At 39.0% G+C, this 25,808-nt stretch overlaps 1 protein-coding gene across 1 annotated transcript in view; it reads right to left on the reverse strand.

The window, feature by feature from the left end:
- Positions 1-458: 458 nt before the first annotated feature.
- The window catches only part of LOC139934352 (protein APCDD1-like), a 79,393-nt gene continuing 54,043 nt past the window's right edge, over positions 459-25,808 (reverse strand). Inside the window, exon 4 of the mRNA XM_071928545.1 lies at positions 459-5,711. Coding sequence (XP_071784646.1) covers positions 4,971-5,711 — 741 coding nt within the window. The 3' untranslated portion in view covers positions 459-4,970. The remainder of the gene's footprint in view (positions 5,712-25,808) is intronic.

The raw sequence follows: 25,808 nt of genomic DNA on the forward strand, positions 1-25,808 counted from the left end.
GAACAGTTGGTTGAGTAGCAATGGTGTATTTTTGTGTGTGTCGGGGGGGGGGGGGGGGGTCTGGAGCTCAAACACCTGTCACAAAATGTTTTGTTTAAAAGTTTGTTGAGCACATTAGTTTTGCACCTTCATGCATTATATTCTCTCTATACTTAAGTCTGATTTCCGATGGGGTTTTTTAGCCCGTGGAATAAATCTCTTTCTTTTTTCTTTTTAAATTAGAGCCTGAAATGTATAATATGTCAACACCATGTAATCGACGGAGCATTACTCTTTTTTTTCCAAAGACCAAAGTATCATGTCAACCTGACCCGGAAATGAATCGAGCCCCCTTTCTGACCCGGGAGTTTTTAGAGTAAAGTTCAATTTGTAAACATTAATCTTAAAAACAAAACAGACAAATGAAGCAAGAAACAAAACATTTACAGACTCCTTTTTCAAAACTTTGAACTCACTACTTCCAAAATTTTAATCCTTCAATAATTTTATTTAAACATTTATCATTATTAAGCAGGTGTTAAACACAGTGAAAAGTATATCCAGTAATTTTTATCAACAGCAAATGTACAAAATGTAGAACAATGTAGACTCCGTACCTTGGAACTTGGAATTATTACAATATTTTATTACACACATTTTACTGACTTGGGAATACCGAGAGAATCAGCAAAACGGGTAACCTGATGGGACTTACTTTCACGATGTCGACATTCTAAAATGAAATGTACCGGGAAGACAATATTTAAGCTGTCGACATCTTTATTTCATGATGTCGACATCCTAAGATGAACTATATAGTAACGGCGACATCAGGATGTCGGCATCCCGAGATAGATCATCTCGAAATGTCGACAATTAACGTTTCTGATGTCATGATCCTCTATTTAACTATCTGAAGATCGCAACATGTCAAATATACTTCAAGAGCCCATATCTACGTTGAGTTTGCCACAATGTTGCTCTGTGGCGACCATTCCCTTTTCGCAACCCCTGGTGCTACATGAGAGGGTCATGAAATACATGTGCTAATTTCATCGTTAAATAAAGTGACATTTCGTGTACAATGCACAGCAACAAGACATTGTTTTAACATAGTAATATTTTATACAATTTACAACCAAAACATAACTTTCGCTTCTGATTTAAAAAAGAAAAAGAAGAAGATCCAATCATTTCCAAATATTCGTTCTTATCCATGTTTGTATTAGCAATGCGAAAAATACCGAACAAATTAGAACAAAAATGATGCAATTACTGTTCGTCCCAATTATATAAAAAATGGTTCACAAAATTATCTTGAACTTTACCAAAAATTAATTGTGTAAGCATTTTACAATCATACATTTTAATCGAATAATTTACATATAGCTGCTTTGTTTGTGTAAGTCGAAGTTATACTGGCATGGAGCTGGTACACCTTTACAAGTAAAACCAGCTTCCCCGAGTATAAATTTTGCTTGGTTTTTGTGAGAACGTTTTGTAAATATTATTTAGTTTGGTTCTTTTTGACGGGGAAAACTGCCATTCTATTACTCCATTCAACTAGCTTTTCAACTAATTTGTGTGCTTTAAATGTATGAATATTTTTTAGATATTGCGTAGTTTATAATATTTACAGTTTTTTTAAGGATAAAAATACAAAAGAATACACCATCAGTATCCTTTGACTAAAATATTCAATACAATGAATTTCGTTCTCTTGGTTTCTACATTATTTGCTTTTTGAATCACAGTCTTTTTAAAGCTATAAACAAGAAAAATATATTTTACTTAGACTAGTTAAAAGTTCTTGTTAAATATTGAGTTTTTTAACTGGTCAGTTTATCTCCTTGTTTTACAAGGAAGACAAACAAAAAGCAGAGTTCGGTTGAAATAAGTTTTAGATTAAATTTTCCCCCGCGACGCAATTACTTTGTACAGAAATATCTTATCAGGCTTGTCAGTTAAAGGTTTACCAGCCAAAAAACCATGTCAAACGTACAAGAAAAAATTCTGCAAATTGTGACTAATTAGTTTGTGTTTTTTCTCTTGTTTTATGTTTCCAATTTTAAAGTGCATTCAACTTAAAATTATTAAGTTTTCAGCCTATTGTTGCTGTGACTGCATGACTGGTGTATTTTAAGCAAAATAACAAAGATTTATATTTAAACCAAAACCCTTTTTCCAAACCATTTGGTCCCGGGCCTTTTTCGCATCACCAATGCATAGTAAGTCATCATATTAAAGGGCCAGCAATCAGCAGCATCTTCCGATGAATTAAGAAAGAAATGAATACACAATATAAAACAGTAGCAGTGTGGCTTTAAAACTATGCCTTATTTAAATGGCTTTACCACCTTGCATATATAATTTTCATAATTTGAATAAGATTTTACAAGTTTTGTTTAAAACTTTTAAGAGGGCCATTTTGGATAATGACTGTGTAGGGCCTATATACTTTCCAGCGTTGCACCTAGATAATGGCGTTATCCATATACGAACTATCATACAATACATTTAAATCAAGAAAACTGACCAATAGAATCCGTTTAAAGACAGTGGACACTATTGGTAATTACTCAAAAAAATTATCATCATAAAACCTCATTTTGATAACGAGTAAAGGGGAGAGGTTGATAGTATAAAACATTGCGAGAAACGGCTCACTCTGAAGTGACGTAGTTTTCGAGAAAGAAGTAAATTTCCAGGAATTTGATTTCGAGACCTCAAGTTTAGAATTTGAGGTCTCGAAATCAAGCATCTGAAAGCCCACAACTTCGTGTGGCAAAGGTGTTATTTCTTCCATAGTTATCTCGCAACTCTGACGACCAATCAAGCTCAAATTTTCACAAGTTTGTTATTTTATGCATATGTTGAGATACAGCAAGTGAGAAGACTGGTCTTTGACAATAGTGTCCATTGTCTTTAAGAATCTTAACTGGGCCTGATGGAGATAAAATCTAAAGATTTAAGGCAACATACATGAATAGGATTCGAAACTTTACACACTGGAGGTACAATAAGGTTTGTGGCAACAGTAACACCATGTATTGTACATGAGTTAGTTTTGAACTTTGTACGGTGGAGATACAATCTAGTATAGGTTTGCAGTAACACCATGTACATCGTTAGGGTTTGAAGTTTCGCATGATTGATGGAGGTACAATCTAGTAAGGTTTGTGGCGACACCATTTACAAGATATAGGATTTTACACTTTGTATTAGTGGAGATACAGTCTAGTATTTTGCAGTATTTTATACACCATGAATTACACTTTTAAATTTCGTGTACTGTGTACAAAGATATATTAACTTGTCTATCCCTTATGTGAATATCTTTGCCCGCAACCCGGTTGCTTGTGTATTAATTGGTATACTCTCTTGAAGTAAAAGAGTGGAAATTTCACTCTCTTGTTGAATGGTGGCATTTTCGCTCTTTAGAGAGTGAAAGCCAATCTGTACCACTCTTTCTGGGTGAATTTGGCACGAACTTCACTCTAACTCGAGTTGAAAGTGCCCGTGTTTCACTCTTAAAAGAGTTGTCCGCCACAGCTCTTTTCAAAAGCGGTATGGTGGAAAAATTTCACTCTTTCACATTAAGAGAGAGGGAACAGCGGGCATCACTTGACCCCCAAAATAGGATGACAATCATGCTGTACCTACCTCAATACACCTGTTACTGTAAACATACCAAGGTCTAACAAGATGTACCTCGTGACCTCATGCTTCCAAACCCACCGCACACCCCTTTCGTGACAAGCATCTTTGAGCAATCGCAAACCTCAGTATTTGGACACTTCATGGCCATTGGCACTTACTAAATCCACCAGATCATAAATCTTCCAAATTTCCCCAATTAATTTATGCCCATGAAAAAAAATCACTTGTAACTGTAATTTATTCCAATCTCACTTGTCCATGGTACTCAACCCAGTTTTCTGGTCTGAATTATTCCAATTTAAATATGACCTCCTTAAAAAACAGTTTAATGAGGCTCATTTTCCCTCCATCGAGAATACATCAAGGGTCAGATTTGGAAAATAGCCTTGGGGGCAGACGACCATTTACTTAATGTGTTAAAATTTGCCTTAATTTCCCGCCTTTTTATGATCACAAGTCATTTCAGAGTAATTTGCAGACCTTGCGACGAGGTCTGTGATTTTGTAGGTGTTGGATGAAGGTCTGTGTGCACCATAAAACTACATAGAACGACTTGTTATTGATCTCGACTTGTCTGCTGGTATGGGGGAGGGGCGTTTGTGTTGATCGTTTAGTGTTACTTATTGACTGATTTCATAGTTGTGACAAAATTATCATTTGAGGTGCAAAACTCCCAGACGGAATGGCGCGCTTTCTGTGGGTTCAAAACGCGCGAGCTGCTCTATGCTTGCCACAGATGGGACCATAGCCTTGTACAGTCGCGTTTTGACAGTTTGTGATGACGTTTTAGGGTCATTTCACACCAGGAAATTTTACACATGCAACCCGGTCCAAGCAATCTCAAAGAAGAAACCACATGTGAATGTTCAATTTTTTTAATCTTATGAATCGAATGACATTACAAAATTACTACTGCTACCAAAGTGGTCATTAGTTTGCAGTGCACATACAATGGTTGCCTCCAAGTTGCCTGCGTGTATAAATACCTCGTGTGACAAGGCCCTAAGGAAGGGGGTCAACGCACTTGTGTATTTGAATATGTTGAATTTCAAGTGTTTTTAGTTTGAAAATAAACCCCAACACCAACAATTTGTACTGAATATCCACTTTTACATAATAATAAATGTGTGCAGGCCTGTAGTCTTGTAACTGGACTTCTTAGATGCAGAGACACGATCGGTTGATCATTTTTCCTATAGAAACAAACTGTATCCACCAAATGTTTCACCTAACTTAACTTGGTTCCAGATGTCAGTTTCCCACCTTCAGTAACAACGAATGCATCTAGGATAAAACTTGCTCCATGAAAGAGTTTAAACTTGCACCATTCATCAGTGTCTTAAAAAGAGGACAAGCCACGCCCCTAAGAGTAGCATCAACAGCGTGTGTGATGACGCAGTGAGTCCACCACACCCACTCTCATCATCAGCCTGTGATGTGACTGTTATGTCTATTAGCGGGTTCACACCCGCACAGTGCATAAGTGGGCTTTGGTAGGACGTGGGCCCCACCAGCCCTTGAAGCTCCTCGTCCGTGGACTGGAGGCCATTGAATAGGAGCGCTCTACCGCCGGCCCCCTGCTCCATACGCATGAGTTCCAGCTCGGTGTGTGGGAGGGTCACTCCGATAGGAGCGCACCCGTTCGTACTCGTCACTTCCTGGGGTTCGTTGAGCGTCCACGACCCCGCCCTGGCGCAGTCGTTCTGGTTGTTGTTCAACTTATCCACCTGTATGACGTTCTGGGGCGTGATCCACATCTTGTTGGTCACGAATTCAAACTCAGTCCCTCCCATGACGGCCTCCGATTTGGTCCCGTCCGAGTGGGTCCCTTTGACATAGATGCTGTAGACAGGGTGCTGGCACATGGGGTCCAGGTAGTAGAAGAAGTACCCTTCCCAGGTGAAGTTGTTGTGGAAGACGAGGTGCCTGGTGACGAAGTGGACCTTTCGTGCCTCACACTTAGTGCTAACCCATTCGCTGCGTAGGATGACTTGGTACTCGGTCTTGGCACCCAATAGGGGAGGGTTGAACTCTTCCGTGTTGTGGATGAATTGACAGAAACTGCAGTTTGCCTGTGAGGAATAAGATACAAACACTCATCAAACTATGTTTCAAGCAATTCACTCAAATCTAAATACAATATCTGTTTTTATTGAACATCTCCAATCTGAATGTGTGTGTGGATGAATCGACAGAAAATGCAGTTTGCCTGTAAAGGAATAGGATATATTATTCGATTATCAAAGTTATTCCTCAATGAATTCCTAAAATCTAAATACACGATCTTGTCTTGAACATCTTCCAATTATTCTGAACAAAAAATATGAAGAATTCCAAGTGCTGAATGGTCCCGTGGTATTGGTATTGGTATGAACATTCCACTCCTGGCAGACAAGCAGAATATTAAACATAAGATGTATAAAGTTTCAATACGTTTTGATATTAAAGTACATTCACGTAAAACACTCAAACACCGCTACAACTCCTTGTAAGGATGTTATTAAAATAACATGAGAAATTTCGTAACAAAGGATCACCTTAAAACAAATTCGATTTGATTTGAGTTGAAATGAGTTGAATTTTATTCGGGCATTTTGTGACCCAAACGCAAAATGAATAGATATTCCCATCATCATGAAATGTCATTCTGCTCTCTATATTTCAGTAGCAGGCCACAATGTTATTGTATGGTGACTTCTGTAAGGGACGAGGATTGTGCTGTGGGTGGTGGAGGAGAGGAGGGGGTTGCTGCGTGGCTGCCGCTCGCCATGTTTAACAACCCCACAATCTCGCCCTATGAAAATCAATGTATCCCCCACACCACCTGTGTATGGCTCTTGGTACAAGCTCATCGATCCATGGACTGCAAACCGCACAGCCACCCCCCCCCCCCTCTCCACCGTCCAATAGTGTGCTTGTAAATTAATTGATATGACTATCCGGTTATGAAAATATTGAACGGAGTGAGTTCAAGCCAGAAGGCTTAATTGATTGGGAAGGTTTAATGTTGTTCTTAACCCTTTCTTGAGTCCTTAAAGGGACTGTTACATGTTGTTCTTTTGGAAAATGTGCTCATCTTTTTCCGGACTCTGTATGTACAAAAAGTGTAGTGTTAATTTCCACAGCTTTTTGTGATTTGTTCTTAAACAATGGGACACCCATTACACAAAGACTCTGTGTTGCATTATACACCATGCATGTGGATCTCCTTTGATGTACACTTAAGATAAATAATGTTCTTTAAAAAAAACACTGTGTGGACCTGTGTATGTCCACTGTAAAAAAAAAATGTTCTACTAAAAGCAAATGATATTACAACGGTGAACCAACAACTGAAACCATACAAGCACGTCCTGTTATTTACTTGAATATGGGGACTTCTTTGACATTAGTAAAATGTAACATTTTCGTTGCCGCTTGGTGGCTCGCTTTCGTGACGTAAACAGCGGTATCGAATGACAATGGGCATAGAGAAAGGACTACACAGTGACAATGCTTAACTCACAGGTCCTGTAAATGCGCATGTACAACGTTGCATGCAGGGAACAGTTTACAGTTCAACAACACCAATGATAGTCAAGGAAGTAGACTGGTCCCCTTTAACGCTTTTAACATTTAGTATTGTCATAGCTTTTGGGTATATGGAGAACACGACGGACTAGTAATGATCAATACGGTATATTATTGTGAGGAATTAAATTTCATAAGTAAACATGGTTTGCACTTCACTAAACTTTATATGATTAGAGTCCTGTGGTTTTTGTTGTTACCCCCCCCCCTTCCAAGTTTGTATAACCTCTGAAAGGATGAAAGGACACACAATACCATTTTCAGCGAGAATATAAACAACTTGTAATGATCGAAGCAAATTTCACACTTCCAGGGACGAATTGAACAGATAATTGTCCCACAGTGTGTAAAACTCCATTGAACTGCACCTGCATTAAGTATATAAAAAAACTTTAATCAAGCCCTCTCTCTGCGGACGCTAATTAGTGTATGCTTTACTGCTTGACAAAATATTACATCAGCCCTCACCATCAAAACACCTGATATCTCAAACCCAGATTCGTAGAACATGAAATCCCGGTTGTGTGGTGTGTGTTATGACAGGGATGTTTTACAGTTGAATGGTGTGGAAGACCGAGACGAAGGTTGTGGAAGTGTGGTATCTCGGGAAAGGGTCTATGGGAGTTGGTGTGCTGTGGCAGCTGTTTCAATCGTGCTGTGTTATTATTCAATTTTCTTGTGCTTGATTACACGTTAATGGGGAATAGATTGGGCTGGGATTGATATTTAGATTATAAACTAACACGTATGAACCTCATTTGCATGATTGGGATATTATTTGTAGTGATCCGACTCAGTGGTGCAGAATAGACTTACACATCCTTATAAGATCGTCAGGTATTTGGTTGGAAGGGGTAAGGATGCAGGATTTTACGGAGGAGTTCTGCTTTCAAGGTGTATTTAACGATAAGAAAATCCTTGGCTAATCTTGTCGTCGATTTTCAAAGCGACTATTATTTTTTTTCGTATAAACTTTGAAACCGGCTACCGGTTGACCAAAGTCATGAGAAGTTTTCTCGTCTGAACAAAGTTAATATAATGTGAACAAATGCAACGCTCTCAAAAGTCAGTACTTATTATTTGAATTTGCCCGATTAATGGAATAGGGAAGCCCCTTTCGAAACCTTCGGCTTTAGGCTATATCTGTTATTCGGAATACCCCTGCAGTGTACAATATTATTGTGAAACTGTATGGTGTGTTCAATATAGAAATCGTAGAGAATGAAAGGGAGTGGATGCAAACCTTTAAAAAACAACGATACCTTTAAGATTTGGGTTGATATAAAAGCTCACAGCTCCATAAATTCTGTTCTTGGCTGGCCTAATCATTACGAATTTTAGAAACTGCATGCTCTGACGCGTATATTTATATAGAAGAAGGTTAGCTACAGGAAAGTAGGAGGGGTGTATAGCAACACGAAAATGATGAAGCATTGTCTACGAAGTGATGAACCTGACAACTTCAAGTACACTCAGTGTAAAGTTACAAATTACAGTAGAAGGTGGTTAGGGCAGGTATAGACACGGACGAGACATGAACTGTGACGGGACTCCACTACTAAAAGTGTGATGTATTGTCAGATAGAGGTGATTACTTGACACACATCTTGGGGTTGTTTGTGTCATACCATGACAGGGGTTAAATCATAAACAACAGGTGAAGCAATCAAATGTCAATAAAGAGACTCCGTAAATTGATGAGCTCATCATTTTCTCTCCCAAAATGATACAGCCCGGGGCTTGTTTATTCATATCCCTCGGGAAAGGAGGAGATGAGGGGTACCCCCCTTGAAATGATGCCCCTTAATGACCTGAACGCGGGAAAGCATTTCGTTTCTTGTTGCTATCTCATCATTGTTTCCTCCTCCGGTAATCCATCTTGGAAATTTGATGATGCACAGTGACTGCCGGCCGTGGTACGAGCAAGCAGGCATGCAGCGCATCCCCCCCCCCCCCATCCCTCCACCGTACGGCTAGATTTACCCAAGGATCACTTTACGTTTGATTGAAACGTAACAAGCGCCGTTTGTCTGTACTGGTTTTCGTCTACTACGGTAAGCACAGAGACGTCACTCCCCGGTTTTAGGAGTGGGAGGAAAGACTATAGCACTGTGGCTGCGCGTTTGTCGTCGAGGAACATGAGTAATGCGTAATCTCTATTCATGCCTACGGCACAGAGTCTACTCGCTGCAATAAACCAGTTTTCCCCCCATTTCCTGCTCAGCGCATCGTCAGCTAGCCCGACCGGGCAAATCGCTGCGTTGCACCCCACGGCTTAAAGGGACAACCCATGCCACCACCACGCATCATGAAAAAAGGCTAATTATAAATACATCACAATGAGGCCATTCCATTCAATATATGTATAAACAGGGAGATTGTATTGATCAAATTTCAATGAATTATTCAATATCAATAGTACCAGTTTCCTTGAAAGCATTAATTAACGCATTTTCGAAAAGGCGCATTCTATAACTGTGCAAGCCGATTCCAGAGACCCCCCCCCCCCCTTTCTGGAAATAAAAGACAGCATAGCTTTGTAACAATTTAACACAAACTAATAGCTCGCTGATCAGTCTCAAACTTACAGTCTAATTCAGTGTCAAGAGAACATTTCAGTAATTTGTTTACAAAATGAACAGTGTTTTACTATACAAGAGATACGCACGTTCAAATTGGTATTCAGCTTTGATTGTCAAGCTACACTCACATTGATGAAGAACAGTTTACCATGGTGAGGAGATTTCCTGAAAACCCAAAATCCACATAAATACATTCATAATGCAATTACCTATACTCTCGTAAACTGAACCCACTTCTCAAACTCCCTTGCCAACAAAATATCTCACCAAGCTAGCAGCTACAACAGTTGTGATGAATTGTCCTATTTCTGTAGACTTACCCTTTCACACTTAGAAAGTCAAAACTGAGATTCATATGAAATATGTCTTTGAAATCCCAACACAGTCATACCCCAAAAAACAGAGCACTCAAAACTTGAACCCATCCGAATTGCAATGCAGATACCCATGTGTTATGAATTATCCTCAACACTGCCGTACATAACTTCCTGTCAAAGTAGGCTGCTGCATCACCTATATACAGCATACCTTTACGTTTTCTGCATGCAAAATCAGAGCTTGTCTTGTGTTTTTTCTTCAAGACACCATTGCCCATTCCTCAAACTTTTCAAACACCTTATTAATTGCCTCCCTAAGATGTATAATATAGTAACATTCAGTGTTTAGGACAGCCCATTACTTTTTTCTTACCGATGGAAGTCATGTTCGAAAATTAGTTTCACTCGCTGCGGAGGATGAGAGATGAGGAAAAATGCTAGCAATGGTTTTGTATAAACCCCGCCACGATCTTTTGCTTGCTGAGAGCAAAATGGTGTTTTTTTTTCAATGGGTAGGTGACTACAATGCCTTATTTGAGTACAGGTCAATGGTGAATAATACCATTGAAGACAGCGGACCAGTCTATGTTGTTAAAAATCAAGCGGATAAACGACCCTGCTTGCCATTGCCATGGGCACTCGTGGAAAATGGGATTTCAACTAAATTCACACGCAGAGTAAATCAAAACCTTTCTCTAAAAGGCGAACTGGCAGTGTAAAGCAATATAAGGGTTAAGTTTCGATGATCAGGGAACGTCTCCTCTGTCTTGGCCTCCTCCTCCTCCTCAGACATTATTTGACAGCACATGTTCAAGAGAAATTCCTGTAAAACTTAATGATTGAATGTGTTACCGTTTACCAGGGCCCAATTTCATAGAGCTGCTAAGCACACAAATTTGCTTAGCATGAAATTTCTGCCTCGATAAAAACAGGATTACCAACAAAATTTCCACATGATTTTCAGGATGAGCGATCAGCTGAATACCAGTAACAAGCAATATGCAACAAATGGAAATTTTGTTGGTAATCCTGTTTTTCTCAAGGAAGAAATTTCATGCTAAGCAATTTTTTGTGCTTAGCAGCTCTATGAAGTTTGGCCCTGCTCTCCGCATCATCTTACAGTTCTCTGATCAAGTACACGTCGCATTGCAATCATCATTATCATCATCATCATCATCATCAGACTGTTGGATGAAGCCCTCCTCCAGCCATTCCCCGATTTCTTCAGTGACAGCATTGTGATCAATATCCACAGCAGTGGATAGAGTTCAGTCACTATACCACTCTCTCCACAAACTTCCCTTTCTTTACCCTGTCTTTTCATGATTGTTATACTAGTAGCAATTCACAGTATCCTCTGACTGAGATCTGCCCGATCATTTTCTCCCCTCCACCTCTTCCTTGATAACAAGAACCGGTTCTTTATTCTCTCAAACCTGCATGAGCATATCCCAATTATCCCACACTCTCTCACAAGCCATTATTTTATCCAAGGAGCGGTTTTCAACATTTTCCCCACGATCGAGCCGATACAACCCTGTCCCTCTGTTTCATACCAACCTCATTCATCATTGTACCAACGAATAACCACTTCGTCTTAAAATGCAAGGACCGATTCTTCTCTAAACATCTATAACCTGTCCATCAGGCATCTCAGCATACACAAGCCTCGGCTTTAAGATGATGCCTCCATACCTAATTATGTTCTCTGCACGCCTTGTAGAAAAGAGCCTTTCTTCTTGGTTACTTTTAAAATAATATGTTGGCTATATATACCGTTTGGAAATGTTCATGCAGTATAGGATAAAATGTTTGAATTGAATCGTCTATGGTCCACGACCTCCCTGACCTTACCCCCTCACCAATCCCCAGTCCGACCCCCAAATTAACCCATACAATGCTAGCAGCAATTCCTACACCATCTTCCTAATGCACCTGATCATCCTCTCCACCCCCCCCCCCCCAACCTCCCAAGCCCGCAGCCCTTCCCTGATTGTTCATTTACGCCAGTAGCAATCATTTCCTACAGCCACTGCAGGTTTTTTTTTTAAAGCAGAGCCTATAGGATGATGTGATTTAGAGGCAAGTGGTTCGCAGCGTCTCAGGAGACGTGTTGCGGCATTTTCGCGCCTAATAATAGAATCACTTTAGTAGGGCAACACGCAAGGTCTCTGCCATTAGATTGCTCTGATGCACTGCCACATTTTTGTTCCTCCAATAAGTAAATGTTCAACCTTTTAAATGCACTGGACTCTATTGGTAATTACGCAAAATAGTCCCGTCCTACCATTAAATTAAATATATTTAAAAACAAAATAATAATAATAATAATTCTCAAAATAACTTTTAGCGCACTTGATAACGAGCAATGGAGAGATGATAGTAAACAAAACAATGTGAGAATTGGCACCCTCTGAAGTAATGTAGTTCTTGAGAAAGAGGTAACTTCTCACTCAAATAAAAAAATACCTTATCAGGCCCGATGCCTACTACTAAGGCATCTGAAAGCACACAAATTTGAAAGTCAACAAATTTTTGCAACAACAAGAGTGTTTTTTCTTTCATTATTCACTTACAACTTCGATGCCCAATCGAGTCCAAATTTTCACACAGTTTGTGTATTTTGCATAGTTTTGGGATACACATCAAGTGAGAATACTGCTCGTTGGCTTTACAAAAGGTGTCCAGTGACCCTTAAGGGGAAAAGGTGACCAAACGCAACAAAACTTCTGCATGGTAAAAACTTTCATTTTTTCATATAGCCTAAATCGTTAATTTATAACAAACCACTTCAGTCCTTCGGAGTGAAAATTAAGATTTAAAGTCACCTGGAAATATAATTGTTTTTCTTTCAAACATAAGAGTATATGCTTAAGAACAATAAAACAATTTTTTTAGTAATTGTTTGTCACGATTTATAATGTTTAAAAAATATATAAAGTTGTTTGGGGGGCTGACTCCGCCTACCCCTTTTGTGACGTCAATCGAGGCAGACTTTGCCTGCAATGCGTAAAGTATACATGTACGTCCAAGTCGTGAGTTGGTACGTTTCAAAAAGTGTTTTTCTGCATTCAGCAGCAATACACCTGGTCGGCATTGCCGGAAAAAAACAATTTTTTTTTTTTGAAACGTACAAACTCATGACTTGGTCCGTACATGTACTTTGCAATTGTGTGTACTCTACGCATTACAGGCAAAGTCTGCCTCGATTGACGTCACGAACAGCGCCCTCTCGGGTCGGGGTCTACTCTTAAATTTGTAAATAACATAAGAACTGATTTTTTAAAACCTTAGTTAATTGTTTATTCACATTCCACTCATCAAAACACATATTTTAGTGACAAAAGCTTTATTCTGAAAAAATACCACTTCCAGGTGACTTTAACAAACAGCATGATGCATAATATTGAAAACTACCTCAAACATTTTTTGTCACCAGGCAGGAACAAAAATCATAATATTTGTTTATACAACATCAATGCATCACGATAGTGGACTGTATCCACGAATGTAGGCCTGGGTCAATGCATGGGTCTGATGAGAATACCAACCGCTGCATTGTCCTGCAATCAACTAAGTCAATTATAATAGTAGTCCCTCGGACAAAAATTGATTAAAATGCCACAAATTGGACAACAATCGAAAATCAGACTCAGCCTACAACACACTTGAAATGTCTTTTTCTATTTTGTTTAGAATTCGTTTTCTTTTCTTGAACACCCCCCCCCCAACTTCTAACCCAATCGACATCTCAATTGTTAGATGACTAAAGCAATAATAAATTTGAAAGGCGGTGGGGGAGGGGGAGGGGTATACGTAGATAGAGAGAAACCTTTCAATGCTTTCAAAATTGAGTCAGGGAAATATTTTGCCACAAAGGCCCGTTAATAGAATTAGGTCGTCAATTATTTCGAAAGAAGTGCATCACGCTTTGACGACTCAGAGAAAATTTTTAGTGCATGTAAACTGAAAGATGGATATTGCTCTAAAAAAGGTAATCTTGTGTACAGGGCCCAATTTTCATGCAGCCTGAAAGCACATAAAATTGCTAAGCACAGACAAGTATTGCTTAACATAAACAGGTAACCAACCAATATTATTACATTCAGTTTACAATGTTGTGACTGGTGCCCCACTCAATTCTTTTCTCTAAGCAAAGAAATTGTTCAAGCAGTATTTTCTGCTAAACATCTTTATGTGTTCTGGTCAGTTTGGTCATGATAGTTCGGAAACCAGAAACCTATTTGAAAATTCGCAAAAGGATTTCAAATAAGGGATTTACTGAAAGAAAAGACGCGATTCGATTCGAAATATTGTGGGGTTAAATAAAATGCGTTGATATTCCATCACCCATTTGTCTGAGAAGTATCCCAATATCTCTTCCTCTGTGCTGTACACATACAAAGTAACGAAAGTGAATGGCCGCCAGGGCTATCTGAGAAGAAAAGATCTTTAAATACAACCAAAAATAGATAAATTCAATGGCCATATTGACACACACATTGCCTTCTCATCCCCCTTCCTCGTATAGTTTCAATTTATTTCAAAAAAGATAAACAAAAACTGCCAGTGGTTTTATAATCCTACATCCTCCGCGTGTATTGACTTGAGTTGATGACAACCATTTCATATACATCAAAACAAACATCCCTATTGTGTGTGTCCTCTGCCACGCCGGGGGAAAAAGAGAGAGAGACCTCAACAATCAAACTGTTAAAACCTGCCAAAAGGGGCTTGCCTTGTAAGCTCTCCCGCGCGTACATCAACATCTCCCGTTGTTTATTCTTCACTTTACTGTCATGTGTCGATCCTATACACGTTTTAGCCTTAGCATCCCTTAGAGGGAGGGAGATAGATCGAGAGAACACGCTGTTTGACTCGTCTCTTTTCCCCCATGATGTTTCACCGTTACCCTCAACTCCTCAGTCCCCTCAGATTATAATGGATGTTTTTGTTATCCCCTCAGGGGCTTTCGTCCATCTCGGCCATCAGGCCGTCTTCTCCTTCCTCCTTTCCCCCGTTGCAAGGGATGGATTCTTCCCACCATATTTTTTCCTCTCTCTCGGTGAAGTTTATTTCGTGAGGTGTTGACTTTGGTAATCCTCTTAGTGGTATATGTAATTACTTTAAGGGGGAGAGAGTTTGGGGCATTTTGTTAATTTGAAAGGATGTACAGTCTGTTTTTACTTTCAATATTTTCCCACCATATTGAACCCACAGATTATGTCGCTGTGTGGTGCGATAATTCCTTAACACTCGGCAGTTGCACACATGTCCTTAATTTTTGTTTTACATGATTAATAAATCCTTGTCCAGTATTAAGAATTAAACATGAAATTGCGTAAGCCAAAGTACACTGTATAATTAATTACGAATATTTGAGTCAGAGGAATTATGTCACCATCCTGCAACAGAGAACTACTCCCCCCACCCCCCCCCCCCCAACCCCACACCCACGGACCAAAAATATATAATAAGTCAGTGACTTCAAACTGGGCTGTTACGAGAAACATCGCCCTTTCAAAAAATTCCCCAAGTGGTTACTTTTAAACTCCATGCAAATAAATGTCAAACATGGAAACCCATGATAGCCTACAAATCAAATAGGAACGTTACAAGTAAACGCTCTGGAACTGTTTGGTATATGCAACAACTGTGCGAAATGTAATGCTAATGGTGTCAATAATGAAAAAGATTATCCCAAAAATTGTACATAACTTTTGTTTACTTTTATATCTAAATCAATCCGCGCAATATACAGCACGGTGCTTTAAGTAACGTAGGAAACCGAACTGACCTACCAGATGGGGATGTAATGGGCGTGCCTGACGGGCTGGTTGTAGGGTGTAACACGTGCATCCCTCCCCCAACCAAACATTAAACCAATAACCCTTAGAATGTCTCATTTACGTCCGTTTTCCAGGATACAACAAATATCTATTCATCCTGAAATGATTGAGTGTTGGGTTCGGTCATTCTCCTGCCAGTCAGTTACGGTTCCCTATCCCCTACATTACTTCATTAGCCGCCAATACAGTCCCCCGAAACAGGGGGAACAAAAGAGCGGCCCGGCCCATGGCACGCCCTCCGGTACATATTACTAGCTCCTTTATTAATTTGGCTACGGAATAATTTTCCTGTCTCGTAATAATACTGACAAGCAGGGAGGCATGGATGCATCATTTGACGGTAATAGTGAGGGATGCCTCGCCCCGATTCCCTCGCACTGAATGTGTCTGGCGATTAATACTTAAAGGCACAGCGCGTTTGGTAATTGTCAAAGACCAGCCTTACTTGGTGTATCTCAACATATTAGATAACAAACCTGTGAAAAATTGACTTGCAATTGGTCGTCAAAATTGCGAGAGAAATATGGATGCATTGAATTTGAGACCTCAGCTGATGTCTCTTATAAAATTCGAATCATTATTTAAGTGAGAAATTACCTCTTTCTCTAAAACTACGTTTCTTCAGAGGGAGCCATTTCTCACAATGTTTTATACTATCAATTGCTGTTTATTGCTCGTTACTAAAGTAAGTTGTGTACGCTAACAATTATTTTGAGTAATAATCAAAAGTGTCCAATGGTGCGTTGAGGTGAAACAAACAATATTATGTTTGGTGTTTGCCATTATACACTGTATACTCAGTACTTTCCCGAGCTATGTGAAAAATCACAGGCATCAAATTTACATCTACCGAAACAAAAAACTGTTCAGCTCTTTTGTTTTCCTTTTTTTTTTTTTTGCATATTGGTTAATTCGTATACTATGAAACTACTAAATCTAATTCAGAAATCAGACTTCAAAAACGACTTCTCCAAACACAATTGCGTCAAAAACGGAATCGTGTCGATAAATATTCAACCTCACACAGGGGTATGTTTCCTGCCTCCGTTATCCAAATAACATCCATGTTATGTTTTCTGCTGCGTTCCATAACATTAATTCCATCGGGGTGTCCTGTAGGCCTAAGTTTCACAATATAAACCTCTCACATTGATTCCCAGTATCTATTTACAAACACCCGCTTAACTCAACATATTATGGTTTTACGAGAAACTCCATCTTTCCAGCTTCCTTTCTCTCGTGACCTCAACTCAGCTTGCAGGCAAACAACTTCAACAATAGCACTCTTATGCCAGTAATTTGTAAGCTTTTCTTCCCCAACATAAATTCGTTTGGCCTTTTTTTTTTGGTTAACAAAATCCCAACGGCTGATTTTAGTGTGGGATTTTTCCTCAATTACTTGACCTCTGATGGTGGGGGTCAAGCCAAGCCCTCCGGTCGCCTACTCCCGGGACAATACCAAGTTCCCTAAGCCCTTGATTTTGAAGCAGTGCCTGTGTTTGTTTGAGCGTACAGAGGCACACAATAGCGCAGAAGTCAGCTAGTACAACATTGGTGATCATTAAGGGACCACAAAAGCATTTTGGTTGGCGGTCTTGTCCAATGCGTTAATAAAACTACGGCGCTCTCCTGAGTCACCCTAAACATCCCCGCGGGGGATCGGCGCGCTGGCTGGGCGAGCAAGCCTGCCTGATGCCCGGTCTTACTCCCGATGGCCCATCTCTCATTATATGCCAACCCCAGCTTGCTAATAAATTGCCGCATTGTTCTGTTTGAATGGGAGAGTTTTATTGCATTATGGATGTTGGGGGGGGGGGGGGGGTGCTATAGGTCAAATCTTGATTTAGATTGAGTAAAAGTGATTATGGATTATCCATTATGCTAAAAAGCGTCTCTTTTAAATTGAGACAAAAACTACAAAGATACTAGACCCAACCACAAAAAATGGGCCTACGGTTACCAAATTTTGTGTGCCATGATTGTTTTGTTTGGCTAGTACGATCTGTTCTATAAACACGGTTACGAATTTACGGATATGCACAATCCGTTCTTTCGGATTCACATTACGTAATTACGGATTCACTTTCCGTTATAACGGATTCACATTACGTAATTGCGGATTAGCAATCCATGATTACGCATTCACATTCCGTTCAACGGACTCAAAATTCGTTATTACGGATTATGGATTCACATTCCATAAGTTATGGATTCACATTCCGTATTATGGATTCACACTTCGTTAATACAGATTCGCATTCCGCTATAACGGACTCATAATTCGTTTTACGGATTCTCATTCCGTATTACGGATTCACACTTCGTTAATACAGATTCGCATTCCGTTATAACGGGCTCATAATGCGTTATTAAGGATCTACAGACCGCTATTACGGATTCACGTTCCTGTATTAAGGCATGGATTCAAGTTCCGTTGTCACAGATCCAATCCGTTATTTCGGATTCACATTCCGTCGATACGGGTCCATAATAATTTAATACGTATTGGCAATCTGCAAAGGCCTCCCGTTTCTGTAAAGTGAATCTGCAATAACGGATTGTGAATCTGAATTATAATATAACAGATCTAATTTGCAATACTTGTTTGCCTAATGGGCTACCGTATTGTTCCCTCAATATAGAAATAAAACCAACATTGGACCTGCATGTTAGCTCAGTACCATTGCACACGTGGCCTTCATCAACCCATTTGTCACCACGTTCAAACAATCAAACAATTTTTGATTCATATAAAAAAAAGCCCCACCCGATAAGCGACAACTCTTTTAGTTAAAGCCCTCCATCTTCATTCTACCTCCATGCTTAAACCACAGAGCTATACCAACACTCAACTAAAACCACAGGGTATAGCTCCAGGGCATTATTATTATGGTTGACTGCCCTGGCGCTCTGACCAGCAAATCCTGGGCTTGAGAATTAATTAATGACCGGACCCCAGAGTATCTGACATCTAAAGAGCTCTATCAGCACAGAAGTCAAGTCAGGTCATTACGATCGTTCCTGGGCAGCTGCTTTTTGAAACACTGTCACACATCGACTATTTGTATAATAATAATAATAATGACAAATCCATATAAAAATACTTGCAAAATACCTTCCTCGTAATTAAGTTTTAAATTCTTAAAATATTTACTTTTTAAACTTATGAGGAGGAAGGATTTGTACCTTCACATGATGGAGGTATGATCTATAGTATTGGGTTTGCAGAAACACCATGAGCAGTGTGTAAATCGTCAATCGTTGCCCTTACTAAAGGCAGTGGACACTATACTGAAAATAATTGTTAGCATAAAACCTTATTTGGTAACGAATAATGGGGAGCTGTTGATGGTATAAAACATTGTGAGAAACGCCTCCTTCTGACGCGACGTAGTTTTCGAGAAAGAAGTAATTTTCAACGAATTTTATTTCAAGACCTCAGATTTAGAATTTGAGGTCTCGAAATCAAGCATCTAATGAAAGCACACAACTTCGTGTGACAAGGGTGTTTTTTCTTTCATTATTATTATCTCGCAACTTCGACGACCGATTGAGCTCAAACTTTCACAGGTTTGTTATTTTATGCATATGTTGAGATACACAAAGTGAGAAGACTTGTCTTTGACATTTGCCAATAGTGTCCAGTGTCTTTAAAGGCAGTGGACACTATTGGTAATTACTCAAAATAATTATTAGCATGAAACCTTATTTGGTGACGAGTAATGGGGAGAGGTTTGTGAAATACAGCTCCCTCTGAAGTGCAAGCTTGCTGAAGTGACATATAGTTTTCGAGAAAGAAGTAATTTTCCACGAATTTGATATGAGACCTCATATTTAGAACTTGAGGTCTCGAAATCAAGCATCTGAAAGCACACAACTCCGTGTGACAAGGGTGTTTTTTCTTTCATTACTATCTCGCAACTTCGACGACCGATTGAGCTAAAACTTTCACAGGTTTGTTATTTTATGCATATGTTGAGATACACAAAGTGAGAAGATTTATCTTTGACAATTACCAACAGTGTCCAGTGTCTTTAAAGAACTGTATATACTCAGTAGTTTTCCGAGTTCTGTGAAAAGAACAGAGTATATGAACATCGTGAGATGCTCTGATCATCTTCAGCAAAACAAAATACATTCCGGTGCATGCTGGTTGAACAGCGAACCGGTTCTTGTCAGAGCAACCCAAAATATAATCATAATTATAATTTAGAAACATGGCAGATAGTAAAGAAAATTGTGTTGTGTATCTGCACTTTAGATTGCCTGCGTATGTAACTTAGTAAAACGAATTATTGCGTATTTAAAAGTCCCAAAACTTGAATATTTTTTGTAGGTATGATGTGTTGGCCTACCTCATGGAAAAACGCAGAGGAATTGTAATGCTCATGATATTGCGACCGGGTCACTGCACGTAGCCGTAGAACTTTATTTTTGTTCCCCCTTCAAGTTAGGAATGCAAAATTTTGAAGACAAAAACAATGGCAGAGGAAAATTGATTTTCAATATGGCCCACAGCCCCCAATGCACAGTCCACTAGAGTACAGTACTCAATCACAAGGCATGGCCCAAGCAACCCCACGTCAATCAAAATTAGTTACGATTGTCGATCAAAATGATACAAACACAGATATGTTTCACTCTTAACCGGCTGTCTCGTAGGCTTGTGGACAAGTCGTTTAGATGTTTGGCATATTGAATATTGTTACAACTCTCACGCGATTCGTCTAGCTGTTTTATACAACGTGAATATTACGAGAGGAGCAGACCATTGTTTTTACAAAGTCAGAGGCAAAAGCCATTAGCACAAAGTCTATGTTTACCTCGTCCATGTTTTTAAGCAATGCCGATGAGGTAATTACCATGAAGCTTTGGTGAAGTTTCACTTCTAATTATTATACACACCGAAGTAGAGATCCTTGTTATTTGATTGGATTGTTGTAGTCACGCGGTATGCAAAACTTGGTCTACTACGTCATACACCTGGTATCCGCCAATCAGATGACACATTATCTTGTTGTTTAGCATTCGTGAAGCGGAGAGAATATTCTTTGAAAGATGGAATGCATTATCTCACCATTGTACGCATCAACATCCAGTATTAGTACTAATCTTTCAACCAATTTTTCTGTAAACACTTCCCTTTTTAATGTTTTTATAATGTTTTTTTCTTGTTGTGTATCTTTTAAACTCAATTCAGCCTTCGGGCTGCGATGTTTGAATTTTTAATAAACCAATAATAATTAATTAAAAAATAATCATTAAATAGTTCTAAGTTGTTGCTTACAGTTGTTAAGAAGGTATGATGATAGCTCATTGGTTTTTCTAAAAAATAACAATGCCATGATCCTATTTTGTCATCGGTATACCCTTAACAACCAACACTATTTTTTTCTTTTCTGAAACATAAAAACATCAAATAAACGGGTTTTTTTTGTACAGGATTACGTGCTAACTTCATTCTGTTCTTTAGATCAAGTTTTGTCAACAATAGACTATCACGAACCCATCTTCCTCAAGTTTCCATAGCTTCAAATCATAAAGTTGCTTTAAAATGTTCGTATGCTATCTCTAAGTTATGCACTTTTTGAATTGCAAAGCGCCACTTTAGAACGAAGTCTTTTTTGTCAGCAAAGCTTTTTGCTCCCTGCTCCATTCAAGTTACAAATAATATCCCCCGTGACTTTCCATTTCCTTTTCCTCGTTCTCAGGTTTCACGAGTCAGCTTGGGTTGTGTGCATTTATTTATTTTGTGTGGCCTAATGTGTACTTTTTTTGTGCGCTGTAAAAAAAATGTATCAAGTCGTACCTTTACGAGCGTAGGTTGCCCAGTGTAAACATTATTTAGATGAATGTGCCCTGCACGCAGGAATCGAGGTTAAAGACACTGGACACTATTGGTAATTACTCAAAATAATTATTAGCATAAAACCTTACTTGGTAACGAGTCGTGGTGAGAGGTTGATAGTATAAAACATTGTGAGAAACGGCTCCCTCTGAAGTGACGTAGTTTTCGAGAAAGAAGTAATTATCTCGCAACTTCGATGACAAATTGAGCTCAAATTTCCACAGGTTTGTCATGTCATGCATTGAGATACACCAAGTGAGAAGCTTTGTCAAAGACCAGTATTCTCACTTGGTGTATCCCAACATATGAATAAAAAAACAAATCTGTTAAAAATTTGAGCTCGATTGCTCATCGAAGTTGCAAGAGAATATCGAAGAAAAAACACCCTTGTTGCACAACTTTGTGTGCATTTAGATAATGCATACAAAAAGGCTTCAGCTGAATGTTTTTTATTATTCGAGTGAGAAATTACTTCTTTCTCAAAAACTACGTTACTTTTAGAGGGAGCCGTTTCTCACAATATGTTTTACTATCAACAGCTCTCTGTTGCTCGCAAGTAAGTGTTAAGTTTTTATTATTTTTAGTATAAAGTACCAATCGTGTCCAGTGCCTTTAACAGGACCATCGAAACAAATTTGTGTTTTCTTCAACAGCCATCCATTGCTCGTTTCCAAGTACTTTTTTACGCTAACAATTATTTTGAGGATTTACCAATAGTGTCCAGTGCCTTTAAAGTATATTCTTCATGGAATGAGTCATGAAATCATAACTCATTCAGTTCAATATTTGAACGAATACAAACCTGACCCAAACCTACACTATGATAGTTCACTCATCTTTTTTATCAAATCAATATCATCTAGATTCCTTCTCCGGTCACATTGTAACTACAATAGTTTCTTATCCAAGAGTGGGGATCGATTGTTACAGTCGCCTTCATTATGTACACAGTTCTCCCCTTTGGGGAGTCAGGTTACCAACCCAGTCCTGTAAACTGGAAACCCATACCGTCATTCTGTCCCCTCTTTCTCTTACCAGCCATAGTTAAGGCCAAATAAAAAAGAATACAAGTTAAGCGTCGTCTCCCTCATTCTTTTTTTGTGGCCGCATTTTGTTTTGTTTTTTTGCTGTGTATTGCTTTTGTATGAACTTGTAATTGTAACTACTTATAAGTGGTGACTTTAAAGACAATGGACACTATTGGTAATTGTCAGAGACCAGTCTTCTCACTTGGTGTGTCTCAACATATGCATAAAATAACAAACCTGTGAAGGATTGAGCTCAATCGGTCGTCGAAGTTGTGAGATAATAATGAAAGAAAAAACACCCTTGTCACACTGAGTTGTGTGCTTTCAGATGCTTGATTTCGAGACCTCAAGTTCTAAATATGAGGTCTCGAAATCAAATTCGTGGATAATTACTTCTTTCTCGATAACTACGTCAGAGGGAGCCGTTTCTCACAATGTGTTTTACCATCAACCGCTCCCCATTACTTGTCACCAAGAAAGGTTTTATGCTAATAATTATTTTGAGTAATTACCAATAGTGTCCACTGCCTTTAAACTAAAGAATTTGTGGCCAGTTTGAATTAAAATGCTTGGCGACCACCTTTGAAAAAAAAAAGTCTTCATCTCATCTTTTTGGTCCAAAACGGACGGTTAACTGGTATTTTTTTTCATTGGCCTTTAATAGCAGAGGTTAAATTTCTTGTGTCAAGTTGAATAGGAAGACTGAATTGACCTGAACTTTCTTACAGACCTCCGAAACCCGATAGTGATTTTGTCCCTGTAGCCTACATTGTGGTGAACAGAGAGAGGCATACACCGAGTGTTCACGCATGTATCGGACCCCAGTTCCGGTTGATTTTATTATCAATTTAAAAAACTGAACACTGACAAGGAATTCTCGATAAATAAAATGGCAATCTGATCATCAGAGAATGCGATTCAGTTTCAGAGAGATGTAGGGTCCAGCTTTCATGGGAATATATATTTATATATACAGTGGTCACTGACGTAGTAGAGTAGAAAGATGGGCTAACTTAATAATAGTCGATTCTATTGGATTCTTGCGCGTCCTTCCAAGTCGGGTGAACTTTGCGATGTTGATTGTCTACGTTGATGTATGTTGAGGGGGGGGGGGGGGTCGGGAAAGGGGGAATTCCCTCGTGATGTAAGAGGGAGAAGTCAACCTTGTTTAACAGCTCGGCTACTGTTACGCTGGACGCCCCTTTGACCAAAGTGACCGCCTCTGGCATTTGGAGTATTGTTATCTTGTTTGATGGTTATATCAAATCATTGGCCTACTTGCAGTGACATTTTGGCTGCCCAGACAATAATGATGTACCAGACAAATGAATCTTACTTGAGTTAAGTTTGTTGTGCGAAGCCTTTTAGAGAAAATCCACCGAGTTACCCTTCCAAACAATGAAAGATCATATCAATTTCCAAATCCTATAAATATCACTACGATCTGTTCCAAGAGAATGATACACACCTCTGAAATTTAGTTTTCCTGACGACACTATAAACACTAGACGAAACGTCGGTTCTTTTCAAACACACCTCATCACAGACATACTTTTGGGTGTTACCTTCTCTCTATTCTACTCGTGATCATTTCCCCCGCCAAACAAGTCTAAAACCTACCGTTAAAAAAAGACGATCGAGAGAAAACTGCTCCCTATGAACATGCTCTTAACCAAACTTAATCACGGTGAAAAAATAGCCCGGATTCTCACTGATGAAGAACCACTCTCGGGCAACCAAGTCCAGGGGCCTAAACACCCTGGGGGACGTTTTATTCAATTCTTCTTTTAGAAAGGAACTTCTCCTTTTAGTACTTGGAAGTCCTTTGCCAAATCATTCCCTACTTTAGTTGAATCAAGACCAGTTTCGGGAGTGAAATGTAACAGTGAAGTGGAACAGATTTGGCTAGATTTCCCCCCCCCCCCCCCAGTTTTAGACCGGATACAAAATGGCAGAGGAGAGAATGGTCTTCAGAGTAGGAAAGCATGTGACATACAAAGGCATTGAATATTATAAATACACAGAAAGTCAAAGCACCTTTTGTGCGACTTGGTGTGTTTTACTGGAAGGCTTGCAATGTTTAATTTTTTTTATAGTCATGTTGTTCCTTTCCCCTTATATTTTAGAACATGTTTGTGCTTGATAGCTGTGTTATTATTGAAGTAAATAGTTTTACTCATGTTCCTTAGTACCGATATGACATCAGCATTGACATTCAATATAGACAAGTGATTTCTTAGGGTTTTTCCTGATTTTATGGGTTTTATCAAAATGCCCTTGAGCCTTCAACTTGCCCTAAAACGAAGTAGAGCAGTCACCATTTAAAGATGCTATGTCAGATTTTACCCCAAAATTTTGATTTAAAATTCAATAGGTATTTTTATTGGGGTTGAGAAAGTTACAAGCTTTCATTTGAGCCATTGCTCGAAAAAGTCCGCCAATTATTAGTAGCAGTGAAATAAAGTGCTCAAAAATAGTTTTTGTCGGGATCCCGACAATATATCACGTGACCAATTCTTATGTGTTTTATAAGAAACGTTTTAAATTTTTGTCATGGTTCCTGACCATTAAAAGTAAAACCTTTTTTTCGTTAGAGCGGGTGATTCTCTTTGAAATACCATTCACTCAAAAAACAATTTTTTAATGTTTGGGGCCAAAAATCTGACATAGCATCTTTAAGGGAGAATGAAACAGTCCACGTTTTGTTGTATTTTTGGTTTTGCAGAGAGTCTCTATAAACCTCCTGAATTGTAACATCTGAGAGGTTCTTCGTCTAGAAAAGGGGGAAACCAAGCCCCACCCCACCGCAACCACCAAACAAATAAAATCAACTTAACATTCAATGGAACAGAAAACTATTTCCAGGGAGCTTCACGAACGTCAATTCTCATCCCTGCTTCAAGATGGGTCACAGTCTGTGCTTTTGTTTGATACACTTTATTTACATATAAATCTCAACCAAGTCGCAAGTCAAG

Source organism: Asterias amurensis, chromosome 3 (genome assembly GCF_032118995.1).
Source record: "Asterias amurensis chromosome 3, ASM3211899v1".
Lineage (NCBI taxonomy): Eukaryota > Metazoa > Echinodermata > Asteroidea > Forcipulatida > Asteriidae > Asterias > Asterias amurensis.